This window comes from Mauremys reevesii, linkage group 4 (assembly GCF_016161935.1).
Source record: "Mauremys reevesii isolate NIE-2019 linkage group 4, ASM1616193v1, whole genome shotgun sequence".
Lineage (NCBI taxonomy): Eukaryota > Metazoa > Chordata > Testudines > Geoemydidae > Mauremys > Mauremys reevesii.
Genome location: NC_052626.1, coordinates 139233593 through 139247868, shown reverse-complemented (window position 1 = coordinate 139247868; position 14276 = coordinate 139233593). Strand labels below are relative to the sequence as shown.

At 37.2% G+C, this 14276-nt stretch overlaps 1 protein-coding gene across 1 annotated transcript in view; it reads right to left on the bottom strand.

Annotated features, from left to right (window-relative positions):
• The window catches only part of MAGI3 (membrane associated guanylate kinase, WW and PDZ domain containing 3), a 206943-nt gene that overhangs the window by 77865 nt on the left and 114802 nt on the right, over positions 1-14276 (bottom strand). Inside the window, 2 exon segments of the mRNA XM_039533521.1 lie at positions 4741-4860; positions 12621-12737. Of these exon segments, the coding sequence (XP_039389455.1) occupies positions 4741-4860; positions 12621-12737 (237 nt within the window).

Here is a 14276-nt window from a genome sequence, read left to right as displayed (position 1 = left end):
TATTCTACTGCCACAGAGTAACAGTTTTGTGAAATACATGAATGAAAAGGTAATTTACTCCACTACTTAAGACATCAGCATTATCAGTAACCGATGAATGCTCAAAAACTGGAATTTGTAGCTACGCTGTATTTCTGCTAATGCTGTCATTGTGCATCTGGGTATAATGCATTTAATTCCAAAGTGACTGCTCTACACAGGTTTCCAAATCAAGAGACTGACTTCTTGTTTTACCTTGCATTCACTAATGCTCCAGAATGAGATTTATAGCAGAGCTTGGTAGGAGTAAAGTGGAGGATTACCTTGAAAACCAAAATCATTTCTGTTCTAATGTACAGCATATAGTAATTAACTAATCTGGAGTAATTTGCAGCCAGTAGGCAGGTTGAAGTTAAAAAGTAAATTCATTTTGTGCTGAAACACAAAATATCATTTGCAGAAAAGCAATTTTAAAAAATGATTTCTTAGAGCTGTAATCCTACGTTTTCACCTTATAATTTTCTTACCTAATAAAGCTATTAATAAATCAATGCAATACTGAATTATACCTGAGAAAACTGAAAACATTTTGATTCCAATACGTTGTAGAAGTTCAAAGGATCAGCATTTTTTTTCCAATAAAATAAATGCTCAAACATAATTTAAATAACTGGCTTTATCCTCTTAATTAATCATGTGATTTTAATTAGGGAATTGAGCACAGAGCTTAGCAGGGCTCCTGCTGGGTTAGATAGATTTTGTTTTGACTGCATAAAATATTAAATAAACCCCCCTATATATTCAAATACCTTTCAGGCTTCAACTAAAAATGGGAGTTAAGGTGAAAGCTTTGGGTTGGCCTGGCTTGTTAAAGTCTAGTTGCTGAGGCAATTGTGGATAATGTATGTGCAGCAAAACCACAGCACACTCAAAAGAGCTTGGCTTAGAGCCGCTCAAAAAAATTTCCTTCTTTTGGTTATTTTAACAGTAATGTACCTTTTCATTTATTTATTTTTTTCATATTAGGGAAGAATTAAGTCAACAAAATGTCCAATAAATCACAATAGTTCTTCACAAGTTTCATCATCTTTTACACAGAGAAGGTTTCATACAATTTCTAGACTGTTTACTCTTGAAGAAGCTTTAGTCACTGAAGTAATCACTTGAAATGTACATAATCTATATTAATACAGATATTTCTAGTGGAAAATTTTTATGCATAAAAAAGCATTTTTACTTTAGTTTTCATATATATTTTTTATATATACATGCCAGATTTTTCTTGGGGGAAAAATCATTTATGTGAGTTAAGGGTACCTAAACAAGGATATTTTAAATATATTGTAAAACTTTATATTTTTTATTTTATATATTTTAAATAAGTTGTTCCTGATTAGAAAACTTCAGCACCAAATTTCAATCCAGAAGAAAACTTAAGAAGAGCCAGGTTATGATGTTCTATAAAAAAGGGTTTACATCTGAGACACTGATTTAGCTACTGTAGCCTTTATCTTCAAGAACAGAGCCCATGCCTGCCTGGACCTTGAGCAAAAGGATATTAACCATATCATTCCTATACTTTAGTTAGTTCTATGCCTAGTTAAATACTTTAGGAAGATGAAAAGTATTAATGGACCTAGCCAGTGACTGAGGATTCCTGCTCAGGGTGGAAACAGGAAAAATAACGTTAGTAACTCATACCGAAAGAGAAAAGCCTGGTCTGACCCCAATAAACTCATCATTATTTAGCTACAGTTTAACAAAATATTAGAACATATTTCTAACGTTAACTGCTTCCTGTTGCCCCATGTTTAGAATAGTTTTTAACCATAACCACTCTCACACAGGCAGACACTTAAGATATGTCAACACCACAAATCAGTGTTATTGTAACAGTAGGTAGGCCTACCAGTGCTAGCTTTAATCCAGCTAGTGCAGGTAACAACAGCCGTGAAGACGTGGAGGCATGGGCTTCAGAACAGTGCAAGTCCACTGGGGAACTGTGGGGCATACTCAGATTGCAGGCCTATGCTGGGATCCGTGCTGCCATGTTTTCACTGTCTGTTACCTACGCTAGTTAGATTAAAGCTAGCACGCATGTGTCTACTGGCACTACAATTACTCCTTCCTTCCTATCCTTAGATTCCCAGACTGGTTGAATATTCCCAGTTCCCTAGTATGAACAGAGGTACAATAGAGAGAGAAGACTCAAACAGCAACCACGGCAGCAAGCTTTAATTGTGATGGCCTGAAGTGTAAAAACAAAAAAACAAAACCCAGAAGAACAGGGTAGCAGGCAAGGAAGAGGCCTCTGGAGAAAGTGGGAGAGTGCAGAGAAAGATCCATGGCAGTACAATGTGTGTGCACAGGAGAAGAGAAGAAAACAATGTAGTAGCTCAAAGGACCCATGGGAGCCGGCCACACTAAGCTTTTCTTGGTGAAATACACACAAACTACAATTAAAAGGGAAAACGAGGACACAACTAAGATTGCAGATATTTTAGACAATAATATTAAAGATGTTACATCCAAATGGGGAAGAATTTACAATTACAAGTACAAAAGGTATGATGCTAATTAAAGGACTTAGCATGCTTGGACAATTTCCTAATTCAGGCTTCGATTCTGTAAACGGATTTGTGTAGTTGTGTTGACTAGAGCTCTGAGCGGATACAAAATTTGTATCCGCATCCAATCCACAATCTGCAAACATACACAGGCCTCTAGATAGAACATTTGGATCCACATCCATCCGCGGATATAAAGCAGATATCCGCAGATCTGCAGGCTCTCCTATTGACTTCAGTTGGACTCCAGGACATAAGGGGCTATGTGGATCAGATTGCCTTTGAATCCTACTTATATGCATGGAGAACATTGGTACAGTGTGCAGAAAGCTTGGAAAAGTTACTTTGTCCAGAAGGGTATCAATTGTGGAAAACTCATGTCAAGAGGCAGAAGTGTTAAAAATGGACCAACAATACAAGACAAGATCTCTGACCCAGAGATCACAGTTAATGCTAGCTATGACAAAATCACATGCGTTTCCACAGCTATTTAATTAAGAAGAGGATGGATCACATGGGAAGGTTGTGATTTCAACTTTTCTACCAAAAGAAGCAGTATTGTGTATGCAAGTCTATACATGTTTTACTCGAGGGAATTTTGCACCAAAAATTAAAAATTCTGCACACAATATTTAAAAATTCTGCAAATTTCTGAAAATTTTATTTGTCAATAAATAAATGTGGCTCCGGCATGGCAGTGTGGAGCACAGGCATTGGCTGCATTGAGGTGGGAGATCAACCTGAAGCCTCCACCTCCCCCAGTACAGGGACTTGGCAGTGAGGCTGCACCAGACCCTGACACAGTACAAGGGCTGGGCCTGCCCAGAAACACCCCAGGGCCCCGCCCCTCTGCACCAGGTGTGGGTGGGCAGGCTCAGTCCAGCAGGATCCAAGTGTGGGGGGCATCCAGGTGTGGGGCAATCTGGGTGCGGGTGGCTCAATGGAAGACCTGGATGCACAAAGGCTCGTTGGTAGGGTTCCGGTGGCAGGGGCAATGGGACTCTGCAGGGGATCCAGGTGAAGGTGGTTGGAGTTTGGGGCGTTGCGGGGTGCTCAGCAGAATGGTCAGGTTGTGGGGGCTACTAAGCAGCATACTGTTGGAAAGTCAAATACCATTAACACTGATGTTAATAGGATGGGATTAGTTCACAACAACATGTTGCCATTAACTGGAAGTTGATAGTATCAGGATTGCTATTAACCCGCATCTATTGTATTTACATTTTAATTCAGAAGAGTCAGGTGTTAATGATGAAAGCTAAAAATCATATATTTAGAGAAACATCCTCACCTGAGAGACTTTCATTAAAAATGACCAAACACACCCAAAACCACAACAGTAGTAATAAAAATAAAGTCAGCAACTAATTAGTATAGCTTCTAGCAAATATTATGGCTAATACTAAAAACAGGAAGACAAAAGTGGACTACTAAGTAGAAACCTTTGGAATAATTTATAATATATTTAATAACTCTTAAGCAAGAAATTAAAGCTACATAAAACTTTTCACACAAAACCCAGAACTATGACCACAAATATATTTAAAGCAAAAGTCAACCAAAAACATACATAAAAGTTTTTAGAATGACACTGAAAAGCACAATGATATGGAAAAGAAACAGGTGTTAAAGTGAACTGAACACAGGTCAGGACACATGGGTTCCAATACTGGGTCACTATCTCTCAGCATGAGCTGAGAAAGACAACCACTGTGGTCCACAGTTATCCCATCTATACGGTGGAGATAATATTGCTTCCCTACCCTTGCAAAGCACTATTACGCCTCATGAGTATAAGGATCCAAATTTAGGACTTGTCTCTACTAAAAATACTGCAGCAGCACAGCTGCACCATTGTAGCGCTCCAGTGAAGACGGTACCTATGCCAACAGGGGGGCTTCTCCCATCAGCGTAGATTCTCCACCCATCTGAGAAGTGGTAGCTATGTCAACAGAAGCAGCCCTCCCATCGATACAGTGCTGTCAACACTGGGAGTTAGGTCAGTATAACTATGTCACTCAGGGTTGTGGATTTTCCACACCTCTGACGGACGTGGTTATACCGACATAAGTTCCTAATTTAGACCAAGCCTGAAACAAAAAGACTGGACACTAACGCCATTAAATTATTCCAGGTCTTTATTCCCATTCTTATAAAAGACTGTAGGTACATGTGTTCAAATTCTGTAACATACCATCATATGTTCCACTTTCTAGCAAGGCTCCACTTTCTTCCAATGCTTTAAACTGTTCAACAGGAATGAAATTATAGTCCACCCCTGGGACCTCCCCATCCCTGGGAGCCCTTGTAGTGCCTGAAAAGACAGAGAAGAAACTGTTGTATGGTTGTCTAGTGCTGTTGGTTTACAAAATACTATCTCTTGCAGAATTCAACATAAAAAGAAACAGTGGTTATTTGAAGCTTTGCACAGCTATAGTGCCACTCTGGCAAGATAAAGGATCAGAACATTCTCATGAAAGTGAACATTGCAGCATGTGAAACTAGGTCAATAAATTATGTAGGAATAAGAAAGGATATTTTAACAAGAAATAGAAGCCCTCATGAATTTATTAAATCTACTGTTATGAAGGGCATCCAAAAAGGAATTTTGATACCAGAGTTTAAACTTCCTAAGAACTAACATTCAAATCCCAATACAGCAGGACCTTGATTTTATGAAAGCCAATCTTATGACTAACCAGTTATATGAATCCCTTTTTCCAACTGGAAAATAATGAGTCAATCACATGTCTAAAAAGCGATGTCCAGGAGAAACAAGTCAACATCCCTTCACATTCCGATGCTTTCAAACATTGAGAATTGCTTTGCAGTGGTTTAAAGGACAAGAAAGCGATGCAGTACACCCATGCTGCAACTTACCTCTGGTAATTCTGATATGTTCAATCTTAAGAACTTCTTGGTGTTATGAACTCCTCAGTCCCCAACTTTCATTAATATGGCAACAACTCTGAACACTTTCTATATTATGGTTTGCAGTGACCAAAGACTCATCGATATATACAATTACAATACATTCATATAATAGTCAAAATTCAATCTGAACAAAGCAAAGAAGTTTACAATTCCGCTGCTTCTATTATTCAGGTTACAATTGCACCTTCACCACAAGCCCCCATTTTAAGATTTCATTATTAAAATACAAACAATTGCTCATTGCTCTGAGTTATTTTGGGGGTGTAATTCACATATATTCCTAACATTTTTGTGATCATAGCTATTTTTCTGGACAAGTCATACAAATCCATAAAGCAGCTACTCCCCCACTATCTGATGCCTTTTGCTTCCTATAAAACTCAAACAGCATGAAATAGCGGGTTTTTTTTTTAATCGTATCAAATTACACAAATAGGGCAAATTTCATCCTGCTGAGATGGTCCTTTCAAGGGTCTCTGTAGCACCTAATGGCCCTGTGCAGCAGAAGCTGCAAGCTGAGAGGCTGCACAGAAGGACCTCTGCACTATCTGCATGCTGTGAAGGGGTATCTACACTAGCTTATCATAGGCCAGTACAGAAAATGGCAAGGGGTGGCCACATCCTTGTGGCCAGCGGCCCTAGCACTCCACACAAATGGTGCAGAGGAATGAAGACTATAGTTCCAGCATACAGGCTAAATAGTAGCCATTTTAGAAAGGAGAGTAAATTGCACCGTAATCTAGTGGCCTGAACCTAGGTTGAGGGTAGATTTTTCTTTCAGCTCATGTTCATTTCACCAACATAAAAGCTGATTGCAAAGGATTTCTTAATGCAGGTGAAGCAAATTTCATTTTAGGAGTGTAACTTAAAAAAAAAGTTTAATTTCTAATCTATACAAATTATTGAAATTACTGAGTAAATAAGAAATATACAACTTGATAGTTACAATAGAAACAAAATGAACTTCATTTGACAACTTGTCAGATGATTGTAGGTTATGAACTGCCTTGGACAATAGTTAATTCTACATCCATTTCATGCTCTTTAGAATTTTGATAATCTGTTCGCTAATTGACAAGTGAAAAACAGCAAATACCAAATGGTTCAAATTTTTCTACAATTGTGATCTTTAGATCTTTGTTATAACTGATAATGCTGACAAGCTTACATACAATGAAAGCCATAGGAATGGTAGCCAATGAAGCCAAAACATCTCAGGTACTTCTACAAGTAGTACAAGGGTCTTTTAATTAACTTTCCCTTGAGAGGGTGTGCTAATGAGTGATTTATTTACCTGCTAAGTCAAGTCCAGAATCCTGTTAGTTCTGTAAAAATTTCCTACTTCCCTAGGAATGGAGTCTCCTGACAAAAGATGAGGAAATAGACTATCTTGCTATTTAGTTTCAGGGTTCCACACACAACCTTTAAATCATCTGAAACTGACACTCTGGCAACAAGCATATGCTTTTTCATATCACATTGTACATGGGACACTTGACAAACTTCATTTCTAATGAATCTAGAGCAGTTTTAAATATTAGTCATGATGAAAACTTTCAACTTTCATTACGTTTTGACATGTATCTTACCTGCATCTATTAAATGAAAAAGGCTTTTAATCTTATACTGAGTGTAGAAAGTGGAAATATCTTAAGAATAAAGGCAAATGGACTTTTTTTTCAAGTCAATAATCAATCCAAAACATTCAAATGGTTTAAAGTTATCGTATTTCAATATGCAAGATACAACCAATTGACAACAGCTTCTGCCCTTCAGTATTAGATCACTTTGTCAAGAATTCCATTAGATTTACATTTTCTATTGTGGCTAAGATGAAATAAAATCATCACTTTGCATTTGTGTCCATATGGCAAATATTGACACGAAACATTCATAAGCCTTCGATTCCCACCCCCAATAAACTACTTCTGTATATGACAGCAGTTTATACCTCTCAATCTAATCTTATGAAAATTTAAATTTACAATTACTTTCTCATCTCACAGTTTTGTCTAGATTGTTTGCTAGCTCATTCACATAAAATTAACATTTAACTTTTGCTGGTAGACATCTCATAGAATTTATAGTAAATGTTCTGATGAGAATGTAGGTGTCATACAATACTAATTAAAAACAGTTTTTTTGATACCATGCAAAATGTGCCCCTTGTACACAGACTGATGACACAAACTGAATGTTATCATGTGTGATGGAAACATTAGGTGTGTGAAGGAATGCATGTTGAAACACAGTTTTAAATATCAACTTAACTCACTTCAACTCCCTGAATTACTTCATTAACTAAAGATTTTTTTTTTAAAGTCCACAGTACAAGATAAATTAAGTGTGGAAAAACACCCACACACTAGCATGAGATTTCAATGAGACTTACTCCCCCAAAACAAATGAGATTCATTGGTGAACTTGAGTTTTTATTGTAATTTCTATTTAACCAAAAGGAAATGGCAAATATTTCCTCTTTCACCTTCCTGGATGTCTCTCATCATGCATATCATCCTTTTAAACAGAGGTCATGCAATGACTTGGTCAGTTTGGTGCCTTGGTCAGTTTGGTCTGATATACCAATGGGCTGCACGTAAATTCCAGTGAATTTTGTAGATAACAGGAAGTCTCACAGACTGAAAAGGTCTTGCTATGCAAATTACTTCCTTGGGGTATTTATCGGTGGTACTCAGCACCCCAGCCTATTCCACTGAAGTCAGTGGGAACTTCCCAGTGAGCAGCACTGTTGAAAATCAGGTCACTTATTTGGTGGCTAAGTACTGAGTTAGGAGCCTAAGTTTAAGTTTAAGACCTCATTTTTTAAAATCTTGGGCTCTTTGTTCTTGGAGACATGGTAGTGATCAGACTGGAGTTTGGTTTTGCTGCTTACAGAACTTTAATACTATACCCCTAGAACCAACATACCGTATCAACACACCTCCGAACCTGTAGAAAAGGAGGTCCTGTTGACTTCATTACTAGGGTCTCCTTATTTCACAGGGAAAGGAGAGATGTATTTTACTCATACTATTCACATAGCTCAATGACTTTTTGGTCTTTTTTAAATAAGTTTTCTAATCAATGTTTCTTTCCTCAAACAAATTATTCACTTGTTAGATCAGTGATTTCCATTCTGCAGTATTGGTATTCATACATGTGGGTGTTCCTAATTTCACAATGCGTAGCATTAATTGAAAGCAAAGTTACGGCTGGCAGGAGTTACCTAATGAGAAATAATTAAAGATAAGGCAAAACCATTATTATAATGAAAATGACTTGTATGTAACTTGCTATAAAGCAGTATTATTTAAAGAATAAGATAGTGTTATAGCATGCTGGGCTATATCAGCATACAGGCACACACTGTTGAAAAGATGGGAAAATTGGAGGTAATGAGGGAGCATCAATCATCTTGCTATGATTTTAGGAGGAAGAGTTTTAGAAATTAGAAATTATGATAAGAGAGGGAGACAATAAAAGCTGGAGGATGAGGTGATGTGAGAAAAAAAATGTTCACGCATGCTGTGAGCCTGACTGATTTACTGTACAGAAGTTGGTGAAGACCTGGGCCAAGCAATATTAACTGAGTTTTTTGAGGGGTTGTGGAATAGCTGTATATAGTCTGCCACCATTATGATGATGTATCATTTCCTTAATGTCTCTTGAATGTTCTTGGAAATTTAGTAATTAATGTCGTCACTAACAAAGCAAAATTGATTTCTGACCACCTATTACATAATTGAGTTGGATCAAATTTATTTCAGTCTTTTCACTCATTTGTATGCCTGTACTCTATTATTAGATGAATTCATTTCTGCTTTCATAATTCCGAATGTGACCCAAGTATGTAAATTATCATGGAGCCTGGAATGTGGTGTTGCCACTGCATGAGTCTTCCAGTAAGTAAACAACGCTGGATAGCAAAAAAACTAAACTTTCAAAGCAATCCAGCAAACTGGTCATGCTAATTAAGAAATGTTCAAAACACACAAGTCTAGCAAACAAGGAAGTTCTAGTTAACATAAGCGTGATTAACGCACTCCTGAAGCAAGGATTACAATGATTCATTATTGCATACCATCTTGTTTAACCTCAATCTTTTAAAAACTTGTCAATTTTACTCCAATGAACAATGTGAACAGCTCTGTCAGTAAGTGAACCTCATTTCCATTACACTGATCTTTTTTTTAAACTCCTCATTCTTTTACTCATAAGATTAAGTGGCTATTTTATCTTCCCTGGTGTAATCCTGGGCATGCTGAATGTTAGAACCACTCATTATCGACTTGCAAAGACCCAAGCCATTAGTTACCCTGTTCACAAAATAATGGGTAAATAAAAAATGTTGTGTTAAAAAAACATGCATGAAGCTACAACAAAAAATGCTTTAACATGTAATTAATAGATTCTAAGGCAAGAAAGGACCACTGTGATCATCTAATCTGACCTCCCCTATAATACAGGCCATAGAACTTCCAAAATAATTCCTAGAAAAATATCCTTTTAGAAAAGCATCTGATTTTGATTTAAAAATAGTCAATGATGGAGAATCTACCATGACGTGGTAAATTGTTTCAACAGTTTATTACACACTTAAAAATTTACACTCTGAATTTTTCTAGTTTCAATTTCCAGCTACCAAATCAGTTTAGACCTTTCTCTGATAGTTTGAAGAGCCTATTAAATATTTGTTCTCCATGTAGATATTCACAGATTGTAATCAAGTCACCCCTTATCCTTTCTTTTGGTAAGCCAAATAAGACTCTCAGAGCTCAATCTATCACTATGAGCCACTTTTCTAATACTTTGATCATTCTCATGGCTCTTCCTGAACCCATCTCCAATTTACCAAATCTTTCTTGAATTGTGGGCAGTAGACCTGGTCACCGTATTCCAGCAGCCATTGCACCAGTGCCAAATATGGTGGTAAAGTAACTTCTCTTCCCTCACTTGAGATTCCCCTGTTTGTGCATCCCAGGATCCCATTAGTTCTTTTGGCCATTGTGTCACACTGGGAGCTCATGTTCAGCTGATTATCTGCAACACCCGAATATTTTCAGACTCACTGCTTCCCCGCATAGTCCTCCTCCTGTAATTATAGCCCATGTTCTTTGTTCCTACATGTATACATCCACATTAATCTGTATTACAAAGCATAATGTTTATGCCCAGTTTACCAAGTGATCCAGATCACCCTGAAACAATGACCTGCCTTCTTAATTATTTACCATTCCCCCAAATGTTGGGGTCATCTGCAAACTTTATCAGTGCAGATTTTGTGTTTTCTTCCAGGTCACTGATAAAAATAGGAAAAAGCATAGGGTGAAGAATGGATCCCTGCTGGAAACACATCTGCCTGATGACGATTCTCTATTCACAATTACATTTTGAGACCTATCAGCCAGCTTTATATTAATTTAATGCGTGCCATGTTAATTTAATAGCATTCAAGTTTTTAAATAAAAATACTTCAAATAAAACTTGTGATCAGTCATTCTAATGAGTAAATATCTCATATGGAAGGTACAGTGTGGCTTTTGGATAACTGAGAAATGGAATGGCATGATAATATGAAAAGCATCAGACAGACAGGTATTTCAGGAATTGTGAGGATGTTCTTTAAACTGAAAGATACCCTCTGATAAGCTGGAAAAGTACATATTTTTATCCAGCTGTCAGTTTGTAGTGGTTCTAAAAGCTATGATTACCCAATTGGGTCCTCATAACTCCTTAAAAAAAATTCAGATTGCATTTAGAAATGTAAAATGGTGTTCAATATCCATTAGCATTCATATTAGTGAATAAAAATGAGGTGCTTCAGACCTTATGTTTGGTCAGAACTGTCCTATATCAGTCATTTACTGAATGCCATGTGCATACCATATACAGTCTCTGTTGCCACTAGAAAACCATTCACTTCAGTAAAACTTTGCCTTGGCTTGTTTGTTAATTAAATAGTAAATATTCTTGCATCAAAAGTACACTGAATAGTTTGTTTTTTAGTAATTAAGTAAGATGATAAGCTGAAAATGCACTGCTCCAATGAACAATTTTAGCCTCGGTAAAGTCTAAGAGCCAAGTAATAACATACAAGCAGGCAACCAGCATTAAGCATTTTAACCATATTTATAAGAGCCTTTGAAGGTGATCAGTGATGGGTGACTGAAATGAGAGAAATTGACAAGATAATGCCTTTTCACTCAGGCTGCCAGAGTAGCAACCTCTTAATGATTCCTGGCTGAAGACGTGTTAGCAGGTGGGCGGTATGGATAGGGAAATACTACGAGATGCCAGCCATTCCAGCCTACAGTGGATTAAGAGGTAAGGCTCATCCCATGGTATCCTCTCATTAATGCTTGCTCTGCAACTCTACTGTGCCTATTCCAAGACTGCTCCTCCTAACCATTGGGCCATGCTACAGGTCCCTCCTCCATCCCACTAAATTTCAGGCTCAGATATGTTACAAGTGCACCCTAACTTCCCTTGTGCACCCCACTTGGTTATGTTCCAGCAGAGTCTCCTTCCTCACAAACAGCTCTTCTACAATTATACTCCCTTCCCTCCTTTCTGTTTTCTCTAACACCCAGCTTATCTACAGGTGGTCACCTGGAGGTCTTAATCTCCCCTTTGCGAGAAACCACAAAACTGACTTTGTGGCAGTCTCTCTCGTACACACCCACCTAATCAATGGTGAGACTTATATTATACTAGTTATAGTAATGATGTCTCACTCCCCCTAGGTTTACTTACTCTTATGTGGACATGAAATCTTTATCTGTTGCATTCTTTAATGGTTTTTAGAGGCAGTACCAATGAGTTTAAAAAATATAGACACTCTTGAAGTCCTCCGAACTTGGAATTTTGACATTTTTGCTGGTTTGGCAATCCTTTAATATATATAAATTCGGTTATCAATAGACTAATTTTCCACTGCATCCCAAGTTAACTTAGAACATTTCTTAATATGGATTCTAACAAAGAGCCTACCTAAAAATAGCCTTTATGCAAAGGAATCCCCACTAAAAGGGTGGAAATGTGAAACAACACAGGATCAAAGGAAAAAAGCTTACAGTATTCTTGAGTTATGCAGAATTTAACTGAAATAGATTAATTTATGCTAGCACTCTGCATACTTACATGGGATGGTTCTCAGGTAAAGATTGTCTCTGATCACCTGTTGGAGTTTATGGTCTACTGAGCCTTTCTGGAACTGAAGACTCAGGTAGTGACGCAAGTCTTTGTTGATCACTTTTCCTTTAAAATAAGAAAACAATAATGAAAAACTTGCAAAAAATATTTAAGATGATGCTCTTATCAACTAAACTGCATTTCACTGCAGTAAACATCTCTGCAAAATCTAAAATAGAAAGGAAATTACAAATTAGTTTATTCAAAAGCACTAGACTAGATAGAACAGCTGCATGCTCCCAGGGCCAGATCCTCAGCTGATGTAAATTGGTATAGCTCCAAGGACTTAGAGCTACACTGTTTTGTAGCCAGCTGATGATCTGGCTCCTGGATTTCCACCAGTCTGTTGACACTGAACAAGAGTCCTTGTGACAAGACTCAGCCCTTTTATGCAGGACAGATGAAATGTTAAGACTTTAAAACTTCACTAAAAGCTAAGAGCAGAATACTTTTAGCCAACCATATTTATGCGTCAAAGAACATGTAAGCCCATGAAGAAGCATAAGTGCAACATCAATCTTAGTGTTGTCTACTTCCGACGGTAAGAAAAATATAGGTGAAGTACTAAAGTGCAGAGGATTATTGGCCACAACAGATGTGATGCTAAGGACTACTGACTTTCCAAAACATTTTATGGGAATGGATAGAATGAGTAGAATGGCCCAGGAACTGAATAATAGCATACAGCCTATAGTTTAATGAGAGACTACTGCAGGATACCATACAAAAAGTATTGGCAAACTGGGCTTTAAAAAATAAAATTAAATTAAATTTAAAAAAATCACATCTTACAGTGCTTTTAACTGCTTCACATGCAGATAGTGGAGAGAAACTGTACAATCCAGGTATGTGACTACATAATCAGCTCAGAACCCAGCTGGAGATTAAAATGTTGCCTGCATCACCAATGTGCTCATCACTAATCAGAAAACCATGTAAGGATGTATTAATCCACAAATAATAAAGCCAGACATTTTATTTCAAATGTGTAAACTGTGTCAGGAAGTCTTAAAATTATTGTTCTGATTTGCAAGCTTTTATCTTGCATCCTTAGATTTAGCTTCTTTATTTCTTAAATAAGCAAATATTTGATTTATTGATTTGTAAGAAAACTGATTTACAAACCCTGATGAAAGTTTACAAATCCCACTTTGGAGCTATAAATCCTATTACAGATTTGCAAATTGAAAGAAAATAAATCCAACACACAAATTTTGGATTTACAAATTCTCCCAGGATTCTAATGACTGTTCTGTAAAGCCTGTCCTTACCAGGTTTAAAAAATAACATTTGAACTAAGTCCCTACCATTAAAAACTGCATGTGCGCTTCAGCAGCACTTTCTTATTTTGTACAGGGAGATGCCACATGCACCCAACCAACCAGTGATTCTCAAAGCCCATCGTTCAAGAGCTACCCATTACTGCAGTACAGTGGTCAGCTCAAACAGTTAAAAGTAGAACAGCTCCACCAAAGTTGGAAGCACATCAAAAATATGAACTATCATAGTGATTCCATTTCAAAATTCCTTATAGAATATTTGTCCCACCCATGACCATTAGGGGTGTGTGAGAACATTGAATACAGACTTAGAGATCACCTGAAA